Genomic DNA, 27,345 nt, shown 5'->3' with positions numbered 1-27,345 from the left:
CGCTGCCAGAGGGGAAGAGAGAGACAGAGAGGAAGGAGAAGGGGAGGGGTGGAGAAGCAGATGGGCGCTTCTCCTGTGTGCCCTGGCCAGGAATCAAACCCAGGACTTCCACACGCCAGGCTGACGCTCTACCACTGAGCCAACTGGCCAGGGCTGACCAAAGGCAACTTTTATTTAAATATTTAAACATGTGAGTGAAAGGCTAGGGCAGTGATAAGGTCTTCTCAAACAAAACATGGACCTAAAAAGCTGCTGGATGAATGAGGCCAATTACTATTCATGCTTTCATAGACACCATGAAAATGTGTTAAACCCTAGCAGTGATCACATGATAACTTATTGCTTACTTTTTTAACTGTTGTTTTGAGTATTTCAATCTCGTCAAAAATGCCACAAAAATTCTTGCATACAAGAATGGGCTAGAAACTTAAGAGGTGAAAGTCATTGAGCTAGACTGTCAATTTGTCAAAAGTAAGAGAAAGCAAAAAATATGGGACCAGGCCCTGGCCGGTCGACTCAGCGGTAGAGCGTCGGCCTAGCGTGCGGAGGACCCGGGTTCGATTCTCGGCCAGGGCACACAGGAGAAGCGCCCATTTGCTTCTCCACCCCTCCACCGTGCTTTCCTCTCTGTCTCTCTCTTCCCCTCCTGCAGCCGAGGCTCCATTGGAGCAAAGATGGCCCGGGCGCTGGGGATGGCTCTGTGGCCTCTGCCTCAGGCGCTGGAGTGGCTCTGGTCGCAACATGGCGACGCTCAGGATGGGCAGAGCATCGCCCCCTGGTGGGCAGAGCGTCGCCCCATGGTGGGAGTGCCGGGTGGATCCCGGTAGGGCGCATGCGGGAGTCTGTCTGACTGTCTCTCCCTGTTTCCAGCTTCAGAAAAATGAAAAAAGAAAAAAAAAATATATGGGACCAGAGCAAAAGACTGATAGATTTCTGACCCTATCTGCAATTTCATGATTTGGCACTAAGCACAAAAAACACCACTTCCAGACACATCCAGGCCATGATTAAATTTCAAGAAGATAGCTCAGATGTTAGAGAATTCATCTCACACCAGTTGATCCTAGGAGAGAGAAAAGAAGGGGTGGAGGAAGTCTTTTTTTCAAATCCAGCTGAGCCTTAGACCACTGTCAACAATGTAATTATATTACCCTTGCTGTTTATTTTGGTAATTAATCAGGGTAAGGTACATGGGATAATTTAAAAACTAAATTCATTCAGTCACAAAAACATTCAACTGGCTTATGCGTGGAGCAATAAAGTGTGAAAGTCACATGGCATCCAAATTGTAGCCATGTGTCACTTGGCTTTTTTATTTGGGGGAAAGAAAATGGTTAAGCCTTAAGCGATTGTATTTGTCGCTCTGACTCTGAGGAAATAATGAGTTCCTGCTGGTGACAGTGGCTTGGGAAGGCAAGCAGAGAGGTGGGTTTGGTGCACTTCCAAAGCTGTTTGTGTGACTTTACCCCAAGACCCTGGTACTGTGTGAGGGACAGTTAGTGAACGTTGCTGAAACGGGCTGGGAGTGCCACGTGCTAACACAGACTTCTCCCCAAGATTCCTAAACCCTTCTCAAATATGAATTTATTGAGCACTTTTAATACGGAGCACAGAGTATGGCTCTACATTCATATACTCACCAATGATTCAGAGTCAACCACATAGGGCCTCCCTACTATGCTCCAGATCTTGTGCCAGATGCTAGAAATCCTTCCCAAGATAAAGGCTTTATTTCCCTCGTCCACCACCCATTCTAGATTTCATTCACCTTTGGCCACTACTCCAGGCAGCTGAGGCTGCCTGCCTGAGTCCTTAGAAGCCTTGGCCTCGTCAAGCCATAACTGTGGAAGTTACCCATTTGCCATTATCCCTGGCATGGAAGCGCCAAGAGACACCAAGAGATGCCCAAGTGAGTCCTCTGGGTTCCAGTCAACTCCTCCATTCTTTCATTATGTACAGCAACCCTGTTCCTCATGGTAATTATGGTCAATTCTGTCCACCAATGTAGTAATTCTTTTCTTTGCTAGTTCTTCCACTGAAATGAGAAGCCTAAAATGACCTGGCAGTAGTCATAGCCTCAAGTTCAATAACTACCTGGTGTTTCCCTTGTAGGAACCAGAACCTTTAACAGGACAGAGCCTAAAGCTGCAAGCTTGAGAAACACAGAATAGTGAAAGGATCCACACCAACTTTTAGCCCTTGGTACCTGTTCTAGCTATTGGGAACATAGCCACGTAGCCACTGATTCAGTGCACATAGTGCACTCTGGAGGACAGCACCCTAACACTAAAGGTTACCGCACCAAGGCTAGCACCCTATCTGAGCCTTCAATAGTCTTTCCACTGAGCTACTTCCAGTTGATCAGATTATCTGGTGAGGCCAGTGGCTCTTGTGGTCACGTGCCCATTGCCACATACTGTATAAAATGCCACTTCAATAAGTCAGAAATTCTTTGAGCCCGACCAGGCGGTGGCACAGTGGATAGAGTGTTGGACTGGGATGTGGAGGACCCAGGTTTGAGACCCTGAGGTTGCCAGCTTGAGCACCGGCTCATCTGGTTTGAGCAAGGCTCATCAGCTTGGACCCAAGGTCGCTGGCTCGAGCAAGGGGTTACTCGATCTGCTGAAGGCCCACGGTCAAGGCACATGAGAAAGCAATCAATGAACAACTAAGGTGTCACAACGAAAAACTGATAATTGATGCTTCTCATCTCTCTCTGTTCCTGTCTGTCTGTCCCTGTCTATTCCTCTCTCTCTCTCTCTCTCTAAAAAATAATAATAATAAATAAAAGATTTTATAAAAAAAAAAGAAGAAATTCTTTGAGCCCCTGGATGGTGGTACTCAATTCTGGTAAATTGAAACTGAAATCACTCTGCCACCAAGTGGGTGGTCTGGTTTTCTCAAGGCTCATTGTTAGCTATCCACATCCACAAGATTAGACATCTTGTCTACTTCATTTTTGAGAGCTTCTTCCTCAGTGGGAATTCTCTGGTGGGCATTAATATCAGATACACAAGCTTTGTGTCCACAACCATAGGTTCATCATTATGCCGCTTCTCCAGGTCACCTTATCACAGACCTTCCAATCTGTTTCCTTGTGAACCCTGACCAAGCAGCCAAACCATTGACACTCTAACCAGAGTTCATATCAATTTCTATCTCAGGCCACTGTTCCCTCTTTATAAGTGAGTCACCACATATGCTGTTTGAACCTCTATCTATTGGAGGAGTTACCCCCCTGATTTCTGTCATGTCCAGGCCACCCTCAGAGGGGCTACAACGTGGCAGCTGTCCATTTCCACCCAGCACCGAGATTCCGCGATTTTTCTCTGCCACTGGGAAATGTCTGATAAGTGGCTGGTTAACGTCCCTGAGATTTGATATGCATGCGGCTCTCTGGCACAGCGGCTGTCTTTCCTTGGTGACTCCCCCTGCCAAACCAGAGGGTAGTGCTGGGCTGGGGACGGCACCATTTCTCCCATAATTCTCTGCCAGTGGGTGGTCACCCCTACTCTAGCAACACACCCGAACACGGCACCCTCTGCAGAGCAGGTCAGAAAAATCTCTGGGATCCAGACTCCACTCTGACTACTTTTGGGGGGCACAGTTTAGGTTGCGGCTATTATTACCAGTTTAAATGCCATTGCTACAGAGAAAAAACCACAATTTGGTTTGGGCACATCCTGGCTCACAAATTGTGTTCCAGCCCGCTGAGAGATTGGCATTCCCAGGAGAATAGAAAAGTTAAGAAATCTGCAAAGGGTCTGCCTTGTGTTGATTTTTTATTTTTTTTTCAGGGATTTAGAAGTTGTTGGATGCTTCGAAATATTGAGTGACTAATTTCCCTTCCTTTTTTCTTAAAGCTCACATGGTAAGCATTTATTTTCTGAAAACATGCCAAAAGGGTAATTTTTTTCAGAGTTCAGATATTATTTTAAAAAGTAAAATGAAGTTCCGATAGCAATTGTTATCAATGTAGGCACTTGAATCTATATATGGCAACGTAAGAAGTATCGTTTTCTTTTGGTTTCAGGGTTTGGGAGTTAAAAAGGGAGAATTTCCAAAAGTTTCTGAAGCACTTCTTTTTCTCTGAGATTCAGGTTTGCTTACTGAATGAGAACGGTCAATCCAGGACAGTTGGCAACGCCGGGTAAAAATGTGCCTAGGATTTGTTTTTAGTTATGTTATTAAACCTTTCAAGTCAAGGTTGCAGTTGGCAGTGCCCTGGAGAAGGGAGAGAACTGGATACCACCCACACCTCCCCTTTAGGGAGGCCTCCATCTGAGCCTGGAGCAGGGCCACACTGGAACTGATCCCAGCGAGGCCTCCCTATGCTCCCGAGTCAGAGCAGCACCTTCAGAACCAGCCCTCGTCTGAGCCCATTCTGGAGAGGCCTCTCTAGGGGCATGCACAGATTCACTGAAGGGGTGTTTGTTGGCGTCCTAAGAAGTATCTGTCAAGTCCACAATTCAGGTTGGAGAAAGCTGATAAGCAGTATGGGAACCACTACCTGTTTTTGCTATTTAGTGAAGGTGTAGGGCTTTTATACCAAAAAAAGTGCTGATTGAAAGTGAGGTATTCTGTCTCAATAAGTCGGTGTGTAGTTAATATGAAATGTAAAATATATTTTCCAAAAGTAACAATAAACTGTATTTAAAGAGAAATAGTTAAGTGCCTTGTATATTGTGAAATTCCCTTGATTAGTAAGTCACATTATTTATGGACTGTTGGAAGACCAACCTCTCACTGTCCAAACTGCCAACTAATCATTTGGGAAAGGAACCAAAAGGTCAGGAAGAGCTTTTCATCCTACTAATGAATGAAGACACACAAAGAATGACCCAGATATAAAAAGGGGCCAGCACTTTTAGCAGATGCCATTCAAGGCTGAGCTGAGAAGGCTGCTGCTTGGGAGCTCTACCAACAAAGAAAATGATGGAGAAGGGATGGGGTGAACACATTGCCCAGGGGGAAACACAATGGGAGACAAGGAGGATGTCGGGAGGGTTCTGGCTTCATTTAAAAAAACAACAACAGAATGTAAAAGGATTCCGTTTTTCTAGCCTCTTCCCCATCCTCCCCCTCTTGAAAATTTGAATCCAACTAGACAACATATTTGCAAAAATCTACTCTTCCCATGTCTATTATGGTTATACCTGTAGAAGAGTGTATTAATTTGGAAAATACTAGCTGCTATAATAAACAGCCCCTCAAAAAAGTATATAATGGCCCCAAGCCCATAGACGTTTCTCTCTTCCCCTTAACTCAGTGTGAGGGAGAGAGTCCTGGCTGGCTGGCAGCTCTCTTCCACACGGTGAGTCAGGAACCCAGGCGCCATCTGTTTTGTGGCTATGTCATTTCCTAGGGCCTTGTCATCTTGTGCATCAAAACATTGCAGGGAGGACAAGTATAAAGAGGGTACAATTCCCTCTTAAAAATCCCGGCTCAAAAACAAACAAGCAAGCCCTGGCTCAAAAATGACATGCAAAATTCTACTCAAAAATCATTGGCTAGAACAAAGAAAAGGTAGTTTATCTGTGTGCCCAAGAAAAAGAAGAAATCAATTTTTTGGTGAATAGCTAGCCAACTGCTTAACAGCAGATAAGTGCTTTATTCATCTTTGCAAGTGTGCCCCCTGATGTGCATGGCAGAGCTTGTGGTAAGTAAATATTAGTGAAAAAGATGAATGCTTGACTGACTACTGAGATCATAGTAATAATAACTTATTGAGAACTTCCTATGTGTACCTTTCTAAGTTAATACACATAAATCCTTGTGTATTCCTCTAAGTTTGTGTACTTTTACAGATGAGTTCATTGAGGCACACAGATTAAGCAATTTACTGAAAGTTAAGTGGCAAAAGCTGTTGAGTGGCAAGGCTGGATTGGGAATCCAAGTTCCTTATTTTTATCTACTATCTTTTCCTGCCACTCAGAGTATAACTTTTTTTTTTAGCTAGAGGAGGGAAGGCAGAGACAGACTCCCGCATGCACCCTGACCAGATCCACTTGTCAAGCCCACTAGAGGGCGACGCTCTGCCCATCTGTGGCCATTACTCCATTGCTCAGCAACCAAGCCACTTTTTTAGTGCTTGAGGCAGAGACCATGGAGCCATCCTCACCACCTGAGGCCAACTCACTGGAACCATGGCTGTGGGAGAGGGAGGGAGAAGGAGAGAGAAAAAGGAAGAAGGGGGGTAGGGGGGGAAGAGAGGGAGAGAGAATAGGGGCAGAGAGGGGGGGAGAGGGAGAGGGAGAGAGAGAAAGAGATGGGAGGGGAGAGGGTGAGGAAGGAAGCATATAGTCACTTCTCCTGTGTGCCCTGACCGAGAATAAAACCCGGGACATCCACACACCTGGCCGACACTCTACCACTGAGCCAACCGGCCAGAGCCCAGAGTGTAACTTTTAATTCCAACTTTTATTCATGCACACAAGAAACCAGCTTTTAGAATTTTACAACCCAAAGTTCTGCAGAACATAGTGTAGTGAATCTCAAATTAGATTTGGAAGGGGTTCACTGAGTTCACTATAACAATTTTAAAGTTTTAAGTGTCCACTTTAATAATAACCTTAAAAAAAAAAACAACCATCAAAGGTATACAAATTTATATATGGAAAAATATATTACTTAATTCTCTATAATTAAGCTTAATTTCTAACTTTGAGTCTACCATTCCACCAGGAAGACAACCTCAGATCTTGCCACATCTCCAGGGTTTTGTCCTGAAGCCATGACCTTTCAGAGCTCAAGCACTAAAGCCTGGGGGGCTCTGTGGGAGGAAGGCCATCTGTCTAAACAAGAAGACATGGAGTGGCCTGACCTGTGGTGGCGCAGTGGATAAAGCGTCGACCTGGAAATGCTGAGGTCTCCGGTTCGAAACCCTGGGCTTGCCTGGTCAAGGCACATATGGGAGTTGATGCTTCCAGCTCCTCCCCCCTTCTTTCTCTCTCTGTCTCTCTCTCTCCCTCTCTAAAAATGAATAAAAATAAATAAATTAATTAAATTAAATTAAAAAAAAGAAGCCATGGAGATGTGGTCCATCTCATGCCACTGCCTCCTACTGGCCAAATCTAAGCAGAAACCAAAAGGCAAGAGGCTAGATGATGCAATTCAGATGATCAGCCTCCAAAGGCACAGACAAGTATTGAGAAGAATGAAGGGTAGATCTGGAGGCATAAATAGAAGATAAGCAGCACACTGAGGAAGAATGCACATCCTTGGAAATGTCTTTCATCTGGAAGCGTAGGGGACACAAACCAGGAAAGCTTGCCAACAACCTCTGCTTCTCTGACCTCTGCAGATCTCTTCCGTAAGGTCACAGGATAGAGCCCAAGTACCTTCTCGAATGGTCCGGGTAGGAAGAGAAGGTAGGGCTGAGAGGAACAACACAGGGAGAAATCATTAAACAATCACCTGGAAATTCTATCTTAACAATATAAGCACATGTTGAATCATCGACGACCACCTTATAATCTAGCATTGCCACAAAGTTTCAGGGCCTGCATTTACATTTAAAAATATATTAACCCAAGTAGTTCTTTGTTCATTAACACTTGCATTCAATAAACACTTACTGAACACCTACTGTGTGCCAGGCCGTGTTCTAGACACCAAGAATACTACAGTGAAAAAGGCAGACAAAGGGCCCACCCTCAAGGAGTGAACATCCCAGTAATGTAGTTCTTTTAATATTGTCATAGGCTAATGAACAGAGCTGGATTTCATAACAAAATAATCATTTGGGCCAAAAAAAGACTAAACTGTATCACAATGAGCTGTACAAATCTAGGATTTTCACAGTAGTGCAAAGAGAAAACAATAATGTGAAAATGAAATCATCATATACCAGTTAGAAATACCAATCTAAAAAAAAGTGTGTGTGGGGGGGGGATATTCTTCATTCGAATTTGGGAGACCCTAGGGTAGTGGGAGACCCTAGGGTAGTGGAATTGGACTTGATATTATTCAAATCTCAGAATCCCCATTTGCCAGTGGGTTATTCAACCTCTAGTGTTCTCTATCTCTGCCGCTATGAAAGAGTGAAAATACTAACACATCGTAGGAACTCTGTAAAGAATTACTGAGAGAATGTGAAGGAGTTGTCTGGCACTTAGCATTGCTTAGTAAATTTTAGTTCTTTTCCCTTTCTCATAACATTTTGATAAAAGTGGGCGATAAAAATACTTGAAATGAGAACTATTAATAATAAAGCTGTATCTTTAAAGAATTCCTTCCTCTCAAGAAAACAGTCATAGCCTGACCAGGCGGTGGCGCAGTGGATAGAGTGTTGGACTGGGATGCGGAGGACCCAGGTTCCAGATCCCTGAGGTCACCAGCTTGAGCGCGGGCTCATCTGGTTTGAGCAAAAAGCTCACCAGCTTGGACCCAAGGTCGCTTGCTCGAGCAAGGGGTTACTCGGTCTGCTGAAGGCCCACGGTCAAGGCACGTATGAGAAAGCAATCAATGAACATCTAAGGTGTCACAACAGCAACGAAAAACTGATGACTGATGCTTCTCATCTCGCTCCGTTCCTGTCTGTCCCTATCTATCCCTCTCTCTGACTCTCGCTCTGTCCCTGTAAAAAAATAATAATAATAATTTTTAAAAGTCATATTTTAGCCTGGTAATGTCCAGAGTCTCATAAACTAAAAATTTGTTCAAAATGCAAATAAAAAAGCCATAGCTAAATAGGAAAGGCAATACTCATGCTACAAATCTAAATGAAAGAGCCTAGCTCCCAATTTTTGAGAAATTGAATGGAGCCCTCAAACTTTCTGTTCCCACATTGTATGCTCAAACAGCAATAAGCTATCTTTTTGTTGTTGTTTATTGATTTTGGCAAGAGAGGAAGGGGGGAGGGGGGAGGAGGGAGGGAAACAAAGGGGCGGGAGACAGGAACATCAAGAGCTGTTCCTGCTTGTGCCCTGTCCCGGAATGGAACCCGCAGCCTCTGCACTTCAGGATAATGCTCTAACCAACCTAACTATCTGGCCAGGGCAATAAGCTATCTTTAAAAAATAATTTGAAGAAAGGAATGTTACTTCTCTGTATTTGCCCTCCTGAGTACCCAAATCCTCACTATAGTAGTTCGGGCGGGGATTGTTGCTCCTACTTCCAAGGCCCTTTTGTCTTTATATGTGCAAAGACTCAAAGTTCATTTCAAGTCTCACCTTTAATTACAGCTGCCTATTTGACTTGTTAACCCAGATAATGTAATAGTTCTCTACTCTCTTAGCCCTGCAACTCCCTCTACTTGGGAGCTCTGTTTTATACTTTTAGTTACTGCTTCAATCAATTCGTTCTCTCTCTCTCCTAGTGACTTATCCTGGGATCAAAGGAGATGGACTTATTACGTTCCCTTTGGAAAGAAAAATCACTTCCTTGTTGGGGTTCAAGCTAAAAACGGGTTTCTGCCCTGTACAGAACAACGGTTCTTCAAGTGTAGCATCAGCAATTACCTCCCCAATCTTCTGCTGCACTTATACACACACATTCTAAAAAGTAGTACTGGGGACTATGACCCTGGAACTCAGATGAGGGAGGGTCATCCACAGCAGGTGGTGACTAAGATGAGTCTTAAACACGATGAGGATTTGACCAGTTGCTGCAAGTGAGAAAGACATTTTGGAAGAAGCAAAAATGTATGCAAAATAAGACAAAAAAGGAACTGAGAGTAGCTCAGTGTGACTGGAGTGTGTGGTGGTGAGGAGAGGCAAGATGAGAGAAGTGTAAATATATAGCTAGTCTTTGAGTCAAATACACTCAAGTTCAAATCCCAGTTGTGTAAAGATGTTTTTCTAAGTTCTCTGAGTTCTGGTTTCCTCATTTGCATATAATATTTCAAAAGGTAAGGAATGAGGTTATCTATATAAAGTATGAAAGACAATAATGACATATAATGTGTGCTTAGCAAATAGCAGCTAGTTTTAATATGAATATATTTACATACAAGGTTGGCAGGTTAGGTAGGGCCACATTATGAATATTTTAGAACATAGAGCTAATTCAACTAGGTTTTGAAGGCTACTTGGAGCCATTGATGGATTTTTAGCTGGGAATGGGTTGATCAGGTTTCTGTTTTCATTAAGGCAGACTTTCAAGTACAAGGTAGGATGCAAAGCATTGTGGGAAAGGCCTCTGAATAAAAATGCTATCTTAGTCTCTCAGTCTCTATGATTCATTGCCATCAGTGCTGACAACTTAGTGTAGGTCTGGTGCTGACTTCAAAACAGGAAGTTCTTCACTACTTTCCATTTACAAAGTGGGTAGAAGGAAGCCAAGCTGGGCAAAGAAACACTGCAGTGGAAAGTCTAACCAGAACCAAGTGGCAGAGCCTTCTCTTAGCCCTGAGGGCAAAGTGCTTCATTTTCTCTTAAGTACATTAAAAATACTACATGCTAAGTGAGGTCACAAAACCTCATGAAATAATCATAACTAGTAATTCCCCCAATGTAAATATGTATACTTATTTTTACAACTGATATAAACAGCATTAGAAAAAGTCCTTGAAGGAAAAACACCATCAAAATCAGTAATAGGATTCTAGCCTCCCGCAGCACGGCACTGCAGTTGCTCAGAACTAATGAAAATCAAGCACATACCATTTTTTGTAATAACTTACTTAAAATTTCCATTGACTTAAGGCAGTTGATGGTCGGTACCAGAACCCAAATCAGATAGGTACACATTCAAATACAGAAAGTTCACGTTTTGTGTTTTTCCACTGTTACTTTACAGGAAATATTTCCATGCAAATACTGACCTCTTATGGTAAGAACTAGTTACTTCAAGAAGCTATCATTTCCGTGAATTTAAGGTAATTTGTGTTATGTATAGAAAGAAATTAAATGATCGCATTTTTAATGAAAAGGAAAAAAACTTCATCCACAAAATGCTTTTCCCTTGGAAATCCCCAGAACTCTCTCTCTCTTTCTTTTACAAGATTTTATATTTCTTTTGGAAATTATAAATCATGTTCGCTTCAACCAGTGGAAGAGATTCATTCCCACTGAAAACAGTACATCTAGTTATTTGATTTTCACTGTCTTACATGTTCTTCAATTGAATATTTAAACCAATATTCACTGATTCATTAACTGACACTTGGCATTTCTAATTCTATGGCATTACCAACAATACTGAAATAAACATTCTTGAATATGTCTCTATATACATGTGTTAAGAAATCCTCATTTATAGCTATGGCAGAATTGTTGCACTGAGGTATTATATAACACATGTCAAATTCTTTTCTCAAATGGTTGTACCAGAATACATTTCCATCAGCTGAGTATACAAACTTAACCTCCTCAGCAACATTCATTCATCGGTCTCTTTAACTCATGCCAATCTGATTAGATGAGAAAACAATGTATTTTTTAATGCCTTTCCCTGAATACTTGAGATTAGGCATCTTTTGGTGTTTCCTCTTCTGCATCAATTTCCTATTTGTCTTTTTGCCATTGTTAACTTGGGTTTTTTGTTTTGTTTCTGCCACCTTTAATTGATTTTAAAGTGTTTAATATATTCTAGGTGCTAATCACTGGTTATGTAAGTTGCAAATATCTTCTACCACTGTAAATCCCATCTTTCCATTTTTGTCTTTTGATTAGCTCAATTTTAATGTATCCAAATTATCGATCTTTTCCTTTATTTTTTTTTTCTTTCTGTATTTTTCTGAAGCCAGAAATGGGGAGAGACAGACAGACTCCCGCATGCGCCCGACCGGGATCCACCCGGCACGCCCACCAGGGGCGACGCTTTGCCCACCAGGGGGCGATGCTCTACCCCTCCGGGACGTTGCTTTGTCGTGACCAGAGCCACTCTAGCGCCTGGGGCAGAGGCCAAGGAGCCATCCCCAGCGCCCGGGCCATCTTTGCTCTAATGGAGCCTCGGCTGCGGGAGGGGAAGAGGGAGACAGAAAGGAAGGCGAGGGGGAGGGGTGGAGAAGCAGATGGGCGCTTCTCCTGTGTGCCCTGGCCGGGAATCAAACCCGGGACTTCCGCACGCCAGGCCAATGCTCTACCACTGAGCCAACCGGCCAGGGCTCCTTTGTTTTTTTAACTTTCTTTCAGAAATCTCTCCCAATTGCAAGGTAATTAACAATTTAGTTTTGCATTTCATACTATGTCTTCAATCCACCTGAAATTTTTTGATATAAGGGATCCATTCTTTTTCCACAAATAGGTTAACCAATTGTCCCAGGATGATTTATCACACACTCTTCCATTTTTCTATTGATTCACAATGTCTTATGTGATACAATGAAATACAAAGTTTTTACATAGTGTGTGGGTATTTTGGTGGGGCTCCCGATTCTTTCATTGGTCTATTTATCTTTCCCAAAACCATAACTATAGTAGTTGCTATTGTTGTAAGTTTATATCTGGTAGGACAAATTTAATTTTTTCCAGTGTTGAGGTATAATTGACAAATAAAAATTATATATATTTCAGGTGCATGATGTGATATTTTGATATACACACACATTGTGAAATTATTACCACAACCAAAGTAATTAACTTATCACCTCACACAGTTCCTTTGTGGGTGATAAGAATACTTAAGGTCTTCTCTATTAGCAAGTTTCAGGTACACAATGCAGTATTATTAACTACAGTCACCATGCTATATAAGTTCTGGTCCTCAGTTCTCTCTTAACTATGTTTGTACCCTTTGACCAATATCTCCCCATTTTCCCCACCCCCTAGCCCCTAGCAAGCATCATTCTACTCTGCTTTTGTGAGTTCAGCTTTTTAATTCCATATATACATGAGATCATGCAGTACTTGTCTTTCTGTGTCTGGCTTATTTCACTCAGCATAATATCCTCCAGTTTCATCCATTTTGTTAAAATGGCAGACTTTCCTTCTTTTTAAAGGCTGGATAATATTCCAGTGTGTGTATGTGTATGTGTACATAGAATGGATAGTGTGTATGTGTGTTTGTACACACATAAATACATACATATCTCACATTTACTTTATTCATCCATCCATCAATGGACAGTTAGGTTGTTTCTACATCTTGGCTATTGTGAACAGTGCTGCAATGAACATGGGAGTGCAGATATCTCTTCGTGATACTTATTTCACTTTCTTTGGATATATATGTATATACACAGAGGTGAGGTTGCGAGATCATATGGTAGGTCCATTTTTTAAAATCTTTTTTATTTATTTTTTACAGAGACAGAGAGTGAGTCAGAGAGAGGGATAGACAGGAACGGAGAGACGAGAAGCATCAATCATCAGTTTTCCATTGTGCATTGCAACACCTTAGTTGTTCATTGATTGCCCCCCCCCCATGTGTGCCTTGACCGCAGGCCTTCAGCAGACCGAGTAACCCCTTGCTGGAGCCAGCGAACTTGGGTTCAAGCTGGTGGGCTTTTCCTCAAACCAGATGAGCCCGCACTCAAGCTGGCGACCTCGGGGTCCCGAACCCGGTCCTCTGCATCCCAGTCCAACGCTCCATCCACTGAGCCACCACCTGGTCAGGCTATGGTAGGTCCATTTTTAATTTTTTGAGGAGCCTCCACATTGTTTTTCATAGTTATTTCACCATTTTGTACCCCCCCAACAGTACACAAGGGTTCCCCTTTCTCCACATCCTCACAAACATTTATTTTCTCTTTCTGATAACAGCCATTCTAACAGGTGTGAGCTGATATCTCACTGTGGTTTTGGCTTGCACATACCTGCTGACAGGTGATGTTGAACACCTTTTCATATACCTGTTGGCTGCTGCATGTCTTCTTTGAAGAAATGTCTATGCAGGAACTTTGCCCATTTTTTAATTGGGTTATTTGGTATTTTGCTAGTGAGTTGCTGGAGCTCCTCATATATTTTGGATATTATCCCCTTACTGTACGGTTTGCAAATATTTTCTCCCATTCCCTAGATTTTTTTTTTCTTTTTTCTTTTTTAGTGAGAGGGACAGAAAGTAAGGCAAAGAGATGAAAAGCATCAATTCTTTGTTGCGGCACCTTAGTTGGTTATTGATTGCTCTCTCACATGTGTCTTGACCAGGGGGCTCCAGCTGAGCCAGTGACCCCTTGCTCAACCCAGCAAACTTGGGGCTCAAGACGACCTACGGGTTTCAAACCTGGGTCCTCGGCATTCCAGGCCAACGTTCTAGCCACTGCACCCCTGCCTGGGCAGGCCATAGGTTGTCTCTTAACTCTTTTGTTTCCTTTGCTGTGTATAAATTTCTTAGTTTGATGGACTCCCACTTGTCTATTTTTCTTTCATTGCTTATTTTTTAACTCTTGTTCTATAAACCGCATGTTTTTATTTTCTCCAGTGATCCTGAAGGTGTACATATTTTTGTTTCAACAAATGGTTATCTTTTATATTTTTAAAATCCATATTCTCAAATCTGTCATTTTTCATTAGCTATGACCTAACTAAATTTATTTTAGCCCCCTTTTTTTTTTTTTTTTTTTTTTGGTATTTTTCTGAAGCTGGAAACGGGGAGAGACAGTCAGACAGACTCCCGCATGCGCCCGACCGGGATCCATCCACCCGGCACGCCCACCAGGGGGCGATGCTCTGCCCCTCTGGGGCGTCGCTCTGCCACGACCAGAGCCACTCCAGTGCCTGGGGCAGAGGCCAAGGAGCCATCCCCAACCCCCGGGCCATCTTCGCTCCAATGGAGCCTCTGCTGCGGGAGGGGAAGAGAGAGACAGAGAGGAAGGAGGGGGAGGGGGTGGAGAAGCAAATGGGCGCTTCTCCTATGTGCCCTGGCCGGGAATAGAACCCGGGTCCCCCGCATGCCAGGCCGACGCTCCACCACTGAGCCAACTGGCCAGGGCCTATTTTAGCCCTTTTATAAGATTAAGAATTCAGCACATTTTCACCCCTTACGTCGGACATCTCTTGGCTGCATCGCATCCGCTGGACCCACCTTTACTCGAGCCACTGCTAGGACAGCCAGTCCACATAGATGAAAACGGGAAGCACTTCACTTCACCTGCATCATACATCTTTTACTTTTCTGCCCCGGAGCTTCTCCAATATTGTACGATTGCATAGAACCCCTGTGGAGCACTCCACGTCTCCATGCATGCACAATAGCAATGTCCCGTAAGTTAGCCTTTGATGAATGGGGGTTGGGTGTCAATGGCTAAGGGCTTTCCCCCTTTCTTTGGGCAGGCAATTTTGAGACACATTATGTATAGCTTTTCAAAAGATTCCAGCAAAACTGAGTTCAAGTCAGCCTACAGCAGTGACCAGTATCATAATGTGCGTTTGCAATGGCTTTTCCTCCTGCTTCTTTCTTCCACTGGTTCTTTGGATCATTTCAAATAAATTACCTACAAACAAGTCTTTGACTCTATTTTGGGAGGTAACCCAGACTACAAACAACCCTCTTCCATCCCTCTCTAAAACTTCCCCCGCTCTGTTGACATAATTTGAGGTCTTAGAGAAAAGAAATCCTACCTACCAGATTACTTCTGGTCATATAATAGGCTCATTTTAATGTCTACAGCCACTAAAGTCACCCCTCATCTAAGAGGAGGCATGTTTGCGGCTTTCCTGTGCAACCAAAAAAAGATCCACCTCTACTCAGAGGTAAAATCCTCCTACAGACTTCACCTGGTTCATAGGTTACAGAGGTGTGAAAAACTGATAGACCATAATCTCCAGGACAATGGATCATTTGAAAGTCAACCCACTCCATTCAGAACTTTTGGGGGTGACCCAGCCTTCTCCTTCTGGCATTGAGAAATGAAAAGGAGTGTAAACAATAACTCGGAATTGTAGGTGCACCCGTTTCAACTTCTACATTAACTGGGTCTCTTTGATAGCAAACGAATGAAATCCAACACTAAACAGCATTAAACTGCATACAGGGGATTTAATAGTTCATGTAACTCAGAGGATGATACAGCTGCCATCTGACATGAAAAAGCCCAGAGCTCAAAATAATCTGTAGTTACCTTCTCTTCCTACCACTGTCCCATCTCTCCCTCTTTCCTTCCCACCAAACATCTTTCTCTTCCTCTTTTCTTTGCCTACAGCCCATTTTTCAGCTGCCTCTATGGGTTGGCCTCATTTTCTCTTTCTCTAGATTGGCTTTCTCCAAGTGATAGGGAAGATGGCAACATTAGCTCAATTTCCACCACAGCCCCTGAGGTAATAGAAAACTGTACAGAATCAATGGATATTATCCTACTGGCTGCTCAGCATTCAAATACCCTTTCCAGTAGGCAGGGACTCCCTAAATAGGGCTCTGCAGCTCATTGCAGGGGTTGAAAGAGGAAACATGGGTATAACTCCCTGTTCTCTGGAAGCCAGAGCACAGGAACAAGGCTTGAGTGTAGCCACTCAGATACTCCCAGCCAAAAACCTTGAATCTAGAGCAAGGGTAGTCAACCTTATCATATCTACTACCCACTTCTGTATCTCTGTTAGTAGTAAAATTTTCTAACCGGCCACCGTTCCACAGTAATGGTGATTTATAAAATAGGGAAGTAACTTTATAAAATTTATAAAGCAGGCCCTGGCCGGTTGGCTCAGCAGTGGAGCGTCGGCCTGGCATGCGGGGGACCCAGGTTCGATTCCCGGCCAGGGCACATAGGAGAAGCGCCCATTTGCTTCTCCACCCCCCCCGCCTTCCTCTCTGTCTCTCTCTTCCCCTCCTGCAGCCAAGGCTCCATTGGAGCAAAGATGGCCCGGGTGCTGGGGATGGCTCCTTGGCCTCTGCTCCAGGCGCTAGAGTGGCTCTGGTCGCAGCAGAGCGACGCCCTGGAGGGGCAGAGCATCGCCCCCTGGTGGGCGTGCCGGGTGGATCCCGGTCGGGCGCATGCTGTCTGTCTGACTGTCTCTCCCCATTTCCAGCTTCAGAAAATACAAAAAAAAAAATTTATAAAGCAGAGTTACAGCAAGTTAAAGCATATAATAATAATTACTTACCAAGTACTTTATGTGAGATTTTTGCTGCTTGGCAGAATAAATCTTTATAAAACAACTTACTATAGTTAAATCTACCTTTTTATTTATACTTTGGTTGCTCCGCTACCGCCCACCCTGAAAGCTGGAACGCCCACTAGTGGGCGGTAGAGACCAGGTTGACTACCACGGCTCTAGAGGGAAAAGTGTAAAGGCTGCGGAGCTGGAGATGACGCAGGATAGCTGCTGCAGCAGGTGTGGTGGTGAGTGTTCAGTGACATGGTGCAAGCATCTAGTGCCCACAGAATCCAGGAGCAAAGCCAAAATGCTAGAGATGGTGTTAGCGGGAACATCTTCAGGCTGAAATTACGTCTTACTTCCATTGAGCTCAAGCTTTATCTTCAGCCTTCCACTTGGTTGTATGAACTTCCCAATTCCCTCCCAATAACTTACTTCTCAAAACATTAACCAAAATAGGTTTTATTGTTTATAAAAATGAATTCCGACGAGTATGGCAGCCAAATTTTCCAGCTGCAGAAAATAATTCCAGAGACTTATTGCTGGCCAGGTCTGGTCATATGCCCACAACTGTTTTGTCTATTACAAGCATGAGGTGAAAGGGGGTGGGAATGGCGGGTGAAACGGGGGTGGGAGTGGGAAGTGTGTTAAGCAGCCCCTGCAATAGTTATTAGGACTGAACAATCTTAACCTTCACTTATAAACATGAACACAATGAAAAATCACCAGTCACATGAAGGAAGTCAGATGCTCCACAGAGTGAAAGCAAGGTGACCAACGAAAGCAAACGACTCTCCTCTGAAACAGTTTATACAAACAATAAAGAACTTTAAAAACAAACTAATGTTCCAGCAGAGTCCAGAAGCCTGTGGTGTGCCGCAGAAGAGAATGAAAGTGCGACCTTGCCACACAAGGTCCTAAAGAACCTAGCCCTAACCGTCCACCTGGAACGCTGAGGTCGCCGGTTCGAAACCCCAGGCTTGCCTGGTCAAGGCACATATGGGAGTTGATGCTTCCTGCTCCTCCCCCTGTTCTCTTTTCTCTCCCTCTCTCTCTCTCTATCTAAAATAAAAGAACCTAGCCCTGTCCTTTCCTCCAGCCTCATTCGCCACCGCTCTCCATCTTGCCACTACTGCCGTCTGCCAGTTCTCCAATGTGTTAACCTCCCCCCTGACATAAGCCATCGCACATGCTGTTCCTTCAACCTGGAATTCTTGTCTTTTCCTGCCAAATCCCACCCTCTCAACTGTACAACTAATTCCCTTTTCTTCATTTAGGTTTTAACTCAAGTAGCACTTCTTCAGAGAGGTCTTTCCTGCGAGAGAGGAACTCATGGATGCAGAGAACAGAGTGATGGCTGCTGTGTAGGAGGGGGCTGGGGGACTGAGTGAAAGAGGTAGATGGATTAGGAAGCGCACATTGGCGGTGACAAAGTAGTCACAGGGATGTAAAACACGCATAGGGAATACAGTCAATGGTGTAATACCTATGTATGGTGCCAGGTGCGTGTTGTGCTTGTTGGGAGGATCGCTTTGCAAAGTAAATAAATGTCTAACCACTATCTGTACATCTGAAACTAATACGGTGTTGAACGTCAACTATTAAATAAACAAATAAATACTGCCTAAGCATTCTCTAAGTCTCATTCCTTTCATTCTGAATGATCCTGGGGCTCACTTACTTATGCACTATTCACCTCAGGTTTTTCTGAAAACTGGGAATAAAAAGTACTTACCTTTGGGAAGATTAAATTCATTCATACATATAAAGCACTTAGAATTCAAGCACAATGCCTGACCTGTGGTGGCGCAGTGGATAAAGCATTGACCTGGAATGCTGAGGTTGCTGGTTCAAAACCCTGGGCTTGCCTGGTCAAGGCACATATGGGAGTTGAAGCTTCCTGCTCCTCCCCCCCTTCTCTCTCTCTCTCTCTCTCTCTTCCCCCCCCCTCTAAAAAAATGAATAAATAAATAAAAATAATTAAAAAAAAAAAGAATTCAAGCACAATTAGCACGCAATAGATGTTAGCTATTATTTCCATCAGAGTATTTATCACACAGTAAAATTCTTTTGTTTTTATTTACTTCTTTAAAAAAAATCTGTTCTCCCAATGAATAAAAGCTGCATGAAGGTAGTAACTCTTCTGTTTTGTTCACTGCCAGGTTCATATATATTTAATGGGAATAAACAAATCAAGAAAGTATTTTCTGGAAATGAATGAATGGCAATACTCTAGGACAGTACAGTGACCATGAAAATGCCCACTCAGATCCACTGTGTGGGCAGCACAACCCCCTGCATGGGAACAAGCCTACCAATGGCACAACTTCCGGCAAAATCTCTGCCTAATCCTGAAGGGAAGCTAGGTTTCCCAGGGCTATTATGAATTTGCACTATTCTATTTCTCTGCTTGAATTATGCTCATCTATGTTTTACATCCAAGCTCACCAAACAAGATTTTACCATGTATAACAGCTAATGATACATATATAGTACTTACAATTTAATAAAATTCTAATACTGCAGATATAATCCAACATTATACCTGTGACTGGCAGATATAGGTACTCAATAAATAGGTGCTGGCCCTGGCCGGTTGGCTCAGTGGTAGAGCGTCGGCCTGGCGTGAAGGAGTACTGGGTTCGATTCCCAGCCAGGGCACACAGGAGAGGCGCCCATCCACTTCTCCACCCCTCCCCCTCTCCCTCCTCTCTGTCTCTCTCTTCCCCTCCCACAGCTAAGGCTCCACTGGAGCAAAGTTTGCCCGGGCACTGAGGATGGCTCTGTGGCCTCTGCCTCAGGCGCTAGAATGGCTCTGATTGCAGCAGAGCGACGCCCCAGATGGTCAGAGCATCTCCCCCTGGTGGGCATGCCGGGTGGATCCCGGTCAGGCGCATGTAGGAGTCTGTCTGACTACCTCCCCGTTTCCAGCTTCGGAAAAATACAAAAAAAAAAAAAAAAGGTACTGAATGAATAAAACAATATTAATAAAAAATACTTGAAAATTGCCACCACTCTATAAAAATACAGCACATGTGGTTTTCTTGTAATAATTCTTTTTCCACAAAAATATTCACAAAGTGACATCCCTCTCCCATTATTATTCTTCCCAGTTCCATTCCTTTCCCAATGAAGGGGGTCTCATTCTTTTCGCTCAGCTTTTCCTCTCACACATCAGTCCCCCACATCATTTTAATTCTTTCAATTCACTCAAACTACAGAGAGAGAAAGGAAAATATGGCCAAGGCCCAGAACCTGAACCAGCAAGAGCTGCAATCCAACATCCTAATGTGGTTGACTGGTGAGCTTGGAGCAAAGTTTCCTTTGCCTGGTTTAGAGAATAAAGACTACAGTGGATAACATATTAACCTGAAACACTGAGGTCGCCAGTTCTAATCCCTGGACTTGCCGGGTCAAGCACACACAGGAAGCAACTACGACGAGCAGATGATTCCCGCTTCTCCCTCCTCCTTCTCACTCCCCCTCCATTTCTCTCTCTCTCTCTCCTCTCGCTCCAAATATCAATAAATAAAATCTAAAAAACAAACAAAAAAGAGAATAAAGACTAGAACAAAAGCAGGGTAAGCTGTCCCTTGGTCCTTTTTTCCTGGATCTCACTTCAGTGGTGACTTGAATCCAACTAAAATCACACCAAGAAAAAAAACCCAGATATAAAAATATGAATACTTAGAACTGATCGAAACCACCCAGCCTAGAATTTCTCGTGGAGGGTATTTCCTAACAGAGACAGTGCCTGGTCCATCCTTACCTTCACTAGCATAAGAGGGAAGACAAATGCACAATAAATCTAAGAGAAGAGGTTACTTGTTGCAGGACGTTGCCCCTTTGAGTGTTATTATCACATACTTTAAAAAAAATCACAATTGATGACACTATGATCCTTAATTTTATTTACCTGTAAGGGAATAATTTATGAGACATTAATTAACTAGGCCAATGGGTTAGTTAAGATTTAACAGTTAAGAGCAAAAACAGGCTTTGGGATTGAAGCCAGTCTCAAATTCCAAACTCGCTTTCTTTTTTTTTTTTTAATTTTTTTTTTAAATGTCTTCTGGTAGATCTTTTTTTTTTTTTTCTTTTTAGATTTTGTGTATTCGTTTTTTTGAAAGAGGAGACAGAGAGAGAGAGAGAGAAGGGGGGGGGGGGAAGAGCAGAAAGCATCAACTCCCATATGTGCCTTGACCAGGCAAGCCTGGGGTTTTGAACCTGCGACCTCAGCGTTCCAGGTTGACACTTTTACCCACTGTGCCACTGCAGGTCAGGCCAAACTTGCTTTCTCTAGCCATGTGCCTTAGGAAAGAGAAGCCTGTTTCTTCACTGATACAGAAGTATGTACAATGTTGCTGTAAGGAGTAGAAAGAGTACAAGAAAAGTGTCTGGCTCATAGAAGGTGTTCAATAAAAGTTAACCATTACAACAGTATAACAGTGTAAAAAGCACAAATTTTGGAATCAAAACCTCTGAGTAGTCTCATTTTGCCAACTATCTCTATCAAGAACCCCATCTATTGCCTGACTGGTGGTACTGCAGTGGATAGAATGTCAACCTGGGACACTGAGGTCCCAGGCTCAAAACCCTGAGGTCGCTGGCATGAATGCAAGGTTGCTGACGTGAGTGTGGGATCATCGAAATGATCCCATGGTCGCTGGCTTGTGCCCAAAGGTTGCTGGCTTGAAGCCCATGGTCATTGGCTTGAGCCCCCCTAGCCCATCAAGGCACATATGAGAAGCAATCAATGAACAACTAAAGTGACTCAACTATGAGTTAGAGGGTGAATGAGGTATTTTATACTAAGTGCACTGGGAATTAAAAAGCATTTATTAAAGTTATCTAAATATTAAAATATAGTGATTTTTGATGGATGTCTTTTTAAAATGCATTACCTACTACTTTCTGCCTTTTTAAATATAATCTTACTTTGAGGTCTCAAATCATACTGATATCTGTGACATCTTTGCCCTTTTAAAGCTATCTAAATCAGATTGCTACTTTTTACAAGTTTTTTTTTTACTTTGGTATAACATTGATAAAATTTAGCATTTAACCATTTTTTTTGTGTGTGGCAGACAGAGAGAGTCAGAGAGAGGGACAGATAGGAACAGACAGGAAGGGAGAGAGATAAGAAACATCAATTCTCCATTGTGGTTCCTTAGTTGTTCATTGATTTCTCATATGTGCCTTGAACGAGGGGCTACAGTAGACCGAGTGACCCCTTGCTCAAGCCAGCGACCTTGGGCTCAAGCTGGTGAGCCTTGCCCAAACCAGATGAGCTCACGCTCAAGCTGGCGACCTCGGGGTCTCGAACCTGGGTCCTCCACATCCCAGTCCGACGCTCTATCCACTGTAGCACCACCTGGTCAGATAGCATTTAACCATTTTAAGTGGCATTAAGTACATTCACACTGTTGTGCAACCATAACCACCATCCATCTCCAGAACCTCCTCATCATCCCAAGACAAAAGCTGTCCCCATCAAACAATAACACATAATTATCTCCTGAAGATTGCTGTATTCCTATTTCTTTATCTGGTGTTTCTTCAGTCAGCAGTAAAAGAATTCATTTTTCTCCTTCCTCCCAAATATACTGCCAGTAACTTGGTAGGAACTTTTCCAGCCATTTTTAAACCCATAACATTCTTTGGCCTCAAACATGAACATAGTCTGGTTCCAACTTGACTGTTCACCCTCTTTCTGTTCAGAACCCAATGTTAAATGGCTTTCTTTCACCATGCTCTCTTCCTTCCACACCTCTGCTCATACCATTCTTTCCATTGGGAATGTCTTTCCTATTCAGCCCTTCCCACTACCTTGATCTATTGGAATCCTGGGTCCAGCTCAGTCTACATACTGCATGAAGGCTCCGTGACCACCTCACATGGTAGCGATTTCTCTCTCCTTTGATCTCTTACAGCAGCTATTATTTAAATTACTTATGATAGAAATTGTATACATACTATAATTGTTTATGTCAACCAAACTAAGAGCTTCTCAAAACAGGAATTAAACCTTATTTTCTTCATATATATATTATTCCTTCAATAAATACTGTCCATTGTGTACAATGAACCCAACAAATATTTGCTGAATAATAGAATTCTAAGTGATGGGACTTTGACGGATGCGTCACTAAACTCCATTTATGTTTGGATTTTTGTAAAAAAAAAAAAAAGTTGTTTTTCTCTCTCAGGTATTAGCTGTGCTCTAGTTAATAATCATCTGTAATATGATAATCCTATTACAACAGTTACCTATTATATCAATTAATACCAGTTTATTTTTGCTAATTTTGAGATTTGTTATCCAGTCAAACCTGAATGCTTCTGTTGATTCAATAAGACAGCAAGATCCACGTAGCCATCACTGTTCACAGCTCCCACTTACAGGGAACACTGTGCAGTTACCTTTTTGTTGGCTTCCTGTATTCTGGTTGGATGCCAATGAAGCTTAGTTTGTAAAACACATCCAGTTTTCTTCTTTTAGGTACATGTGAAGGGAATAAGAACTGGCAATAATTTCATCGCGTTTGCATCATGTCAGTACGTAGTAATTTCGTTCTCCATAGGATCATTTTCTAAGAAAGTTACTGCTACTTGGCTTTTTATTGGCCAAGCCTCTCCAGTGAGAGGAGAAAAGGTTTTGCAAGGGGGACCCCTACCCTGGATGCGGAGCCATCCACTTTCCTATCAGTGCAGAAGGCTACATTCCTCCTCGTTCTTTCTCTGTGTGGACACCTACATATGCCAGCAAAGTTAACTGACTCCAAGATATAAATAGTCCTTACATTTCACACCAGCCACACTTGCACTCATTATTTCATTAGCGGTTTCCGATAGCCCTGTGACCTAGGCATCATTTCTATTCCATAGAAGAGTGAACAGCTGATGAACTACAGGGCTGATGCGTAAAACCGAAGCTAAGACTTCTTCGGGGACAGGATGACTACACTTCCCCAGATAACCCACCTGCCTCGGCTGCTCGGGCAGCGGGTACCGCCCGGCGCGGCCCACCGAGCCGTAAGCAGCCGGGCATCCCCAAACTAGGACCACCACCGTGTGCGCACCCCTGCCTCGACCTCGCCCTGCAGCATAGAGCTTACTGGACGCGGCCGCCCGTCGTCCACCAGTCACCCCAGGGCTAACTCGGGCTTCCAACGCCCACCTGCACTCGGTCACCACCGACGCTCCCTATTGCCAGCCGTCCCGCCCCTCGGTTCAGAGACCGCTCTAGCCGCGCACGGAGCGGGAACTCTCGTTGCTCCCACTCTGACGTCATCGGCCTGCGCCGCAGAGCGGCGGCGGGCACGCGCAGCCGAGAAAATGTCTCCGACGCCGCCACTCTTCAGTTTACCCGAAGCGCGGTCGCGGTTTACGGTGAGCCGAAGGCGGGAGGGTGTGAGCTTGACCCGGCGCTACTCTTTGCCCTTCTCTCCCTGAAATTACTGTCATTTTGCCCTGGGGGGTGTAGAGGGGAAAGAGGTGTAGGTCGCAGCGTTGGCTTCCGATCCCGTCAGGGGCTGGGAGGTAGGAAAGGCGATTTACCTGCCTCTCCCGCCTGGCCCCTGCGGTCCACCTCCGCTCGCCCGCCACCGGGTCTGAGACCCCGCGTTCTGGGTGCCCTGCGTGAAGGGCTCCTCCGAAGACTCCGTCCCAGCTCCAGCTCCCCCTGCAGCGCTCGCGTTGCGAGGCAGGATCTCCCGACCTGGGCGGGAGCTGCTGAAAGGGGAGGGCCGGAGTGGCTTTAGCGCGGAGGGCCGGCTCCCGCCCCGCCCCTAATTACCAGGTGGTAGTTCCGGCCGCCTGTTCACCACACCTTCAACTCCTCAGAGTTCGATTAAGAGATCCGAAGTGGGAAAAGAGTGGTCAGATCGGGAACGGTTCCCAAGTGTCATCTTATTCTTATACAGTAGAGAAGAGTTTTAGCACTTGAGAAACGCCTGACAGAGCGTCTTCATGTTAGCTTATTTAACTCTTAACATTGTTAAGTAGGCTAAGTTTAGGATCCCTGGTAAATGAGATAGAACCGGACAGCCGCCCCCCCCCCCCCCACCAAAATAAAGTTATGGTTTACTCAAGTGGTTTTTTTTCTGACTTCAGACCCAGTATTTTTATGTTGTTCATATATCCCCAGCATGAAGAACCCTGTTTGATTGTATTTGACTTTAGCATTTGCACCGATATTTCAAGTCATGGTTCAACTACTTAGATGTTTAACTGTAACTATGCATGGTGATGCCAGAATGAAAATTCTGTGAAAGAAAATTGGTTCTTTGTAGTAAGACGTTTTCTTGTGTGCAGTTTTTTTTTAACCATACATTGTGGGGTTTGGTGTTTTGTTTTGTTTTGTTTTGTTTTAAACCAGGTGTCTTGTTTTAACCTGATCGTTTATGTGATCAGAATTACATATTTTCTTTCTGTGCATTTTGCTGTAACCTCTGGGCTTTGAAATTCTGCTAAGACAAATAGGAGTATCCAAGATCGTATTAGCCCTGGAAAGGTCCATTTAATTGAAGATCATCTAGTATAGTGCTTCTCCAGCTTCAGTGTGCAGTGAGATCACCTCGAGATACTGTTAAATGTAGATTCTGATTCACTAGGTTTGGAATGGGGCGTGAGTTCTTTAGCTTTCTAACATGTTCCCAGGTGGTGTCACTGCTGCCTCAGGTAGTAAGGATCTACAACAACCCTCTTATTGAATTGATGGGGACAGTGAAGCATTAGGGATTTGCCCAAGATGACACAGCATATTCTTGGCAGAGTTAGGAATGGACATTTCCAGTATAAACCCAATTCCTGTGAGGTAATAAGATGACCTTTTAAATATATGTGAATTTACACAGAATGAATGACTTTGCAATATTTTTGTCTTTCAATCATGACTAAGACAATCAGCAGGTGTTCAGAGTTGACTGTGTGTGAGGGACTGTGCAGAGCAAGCCACCTAGAGGAGGTAGGAGTTGAGATGGGTCCTGAAGAATATATAGAATTTATATGAGCAGTTGGGAAGAACAACGTGAATGTATGAATAAACTAGAGTGAGCCTGACAGAAAATTATGAGGGGAAATGCGTAGACCTTAGTGGAGGTTATTTGTTAGGGAGAGTGGGAAGTACAATTGGATAGATTGAGTGGGATAATATTATCAAGGACCTTGAGAGGAGGTATGAAACTTCAAAATCAAAATCTGTAAGGAGCCATTGGAGACTTTAAAAAAAAAAACCCAGAATAGTCTCATGAATGTGGTATTCAGAGAGATGGAAGTGGGGAAAACTGGAATGAGAAAGTCAAGTTAGGAAGCTCTTGCCAGGTTTAAAGTGATGAGAATCTGTATTGGTAAGTGATATTCTACTGATAGAATGACTGATAGATATTTTTTCCCAGTTACAAACATTTTTTTAAATTAAATAAGAGGCAGGGAAGCAGAGACAAATTTCCACATGCCTCCTGACTGACTAGATTCACCCAGCAAGCCCCCTACCAGGCAATGCTCTGCCTGTCTGGGCCACTGCTCCATTGCTCGTCAACCGAGCTATTATGAATGGCATGTTTTTCAGTAAATAATCAACAAAAATCTTTCCACGTATTTGCTATTTTTATTTTTCTAGAAGTCTACCAGAGAGGCCCTAAACAGCAAAAATATCAAGCCATTGTTGAATACCTTCAGCCAATTACCTGGAAGGTAAGGTATTGATACTCATGAAGTATGCTTGCCTAAATCTTTATACTTACCTTGAGCTGTTTAAAAATTGCTGGTGTCTTTTGTTTTTAATAGTGAAAATGAAAAAAAATGTACCCTTGACCAAGCTTTCAGAGGTGTTCTAGAAGAAGAAATTGTAAGTATATTTGTATTTATTAGGATTTTAATGGAAAATTACTGTTGTTTTTTAAATTGTCTTTATTCTTAGAATGAATACTTAAGTATGGTTATTTTTTCTAGAATGGGTTTTGTGAAAGCTGACTTGATCATACTGTAGGAGTTATGTAATAATTAAGGCTTTTGACAGCACAGGTGTAATTTAAGTGTTTAGTTTAATAAATGAAGAGAGCTCTCTCCAGGTGAACAGGATGAGAAAAATTGAGATGCGGTCTGAGCAAGAACTAGAATTTGAAGTTGAACCCTCTCTGCTGTACAGACAATGTGACACATCCTGTATAGCACAGAAAGCCCAGCCCACGGGTGCTCAGCATGGGAACTGGGGTTCCGGGCTCTCATTTTCTTAGGACATCCTTCTCATCAACATAGAAAAATAACTAACGCCTGTCCGACTTCAGTAGATCAGTTTAATCTAATTATAAAAAATCTGAATTTCTTTGAGATTAGTGGGGCATCCAAATGAAAAGAAAAGTTTCAACAGGTTATTCTTGGTTGAGCAAAGGTTGGATCCCAAGAAGATGGAGCTTTTTCTAATGGAGAT

General features: G+C 43.3%; 1 protein-coding gene and 1 long non-coding RNA gene across 3 annotated transcripts in view; one reads left to right on the top strand and one right to left on the bottom strand.

The window, feature by feature from the left end:
* Positions 1-24,624, bottom strand: part of LOC136315742 (uncharacterized) — a 62,439-nt gene extending 37,815 nt beyond the window's left edge. For both annotated transcript variants that reach the window (XR_010727558.1, XR_010727559.1), the window contains exon 1: positions 24,474-24,624. This is a non-coding gene — a long non-coding RNA (uncharacterized lncRNA). The remainder of the gene's footprint in view (positions 1-24,473) is intronic.
* Positions 24,215-27,345, top strand: part of THOC1 (THO complex subunit 1) — a 42,453-nt gene continuing 39,322 nt past the window's right edge. Inside the window, exons 1-3 of the mRNA XM_066247595.1 lie at positions 24,215-24,305; positions 26,536-26,609; positions 26,703-26,763. Coding sequence (XP_066103692.1) covers positions 24,252-24,305; positions 26,536-26,609; positions 26,703-26,763 — 189 coding nt within the window. The 5' untranslated portion in view covers positions 24,215-24,251. The remainder of the gene's footprint in view (positions 24,306-26,535; positions 26,610-26,702; positions 26,764-27,345) is intronic.

The sequence above is a fragment of the Saccopteryx bilineata genome, chromosome 11, assembly GCF_036850765.1.
Source record: "Saccopteryx bilineata isolate mSacBil1 chromosome 11, mSacBil1_pri_phased_curated, whole genome shotgun sequence".
Classification (NCBI taxonomy): domain Eukaryota; kingdom Metazoa; phylum Chordata; class Mammalia; order Chiroptera; family Emballonuridae; genus Saccopteryx; species Saccopteryx bilineata.
Note: the sequence above shows the minus strand (reverse complement) of the source record. Positions and strands in the feature narration are given on the sequence as shown.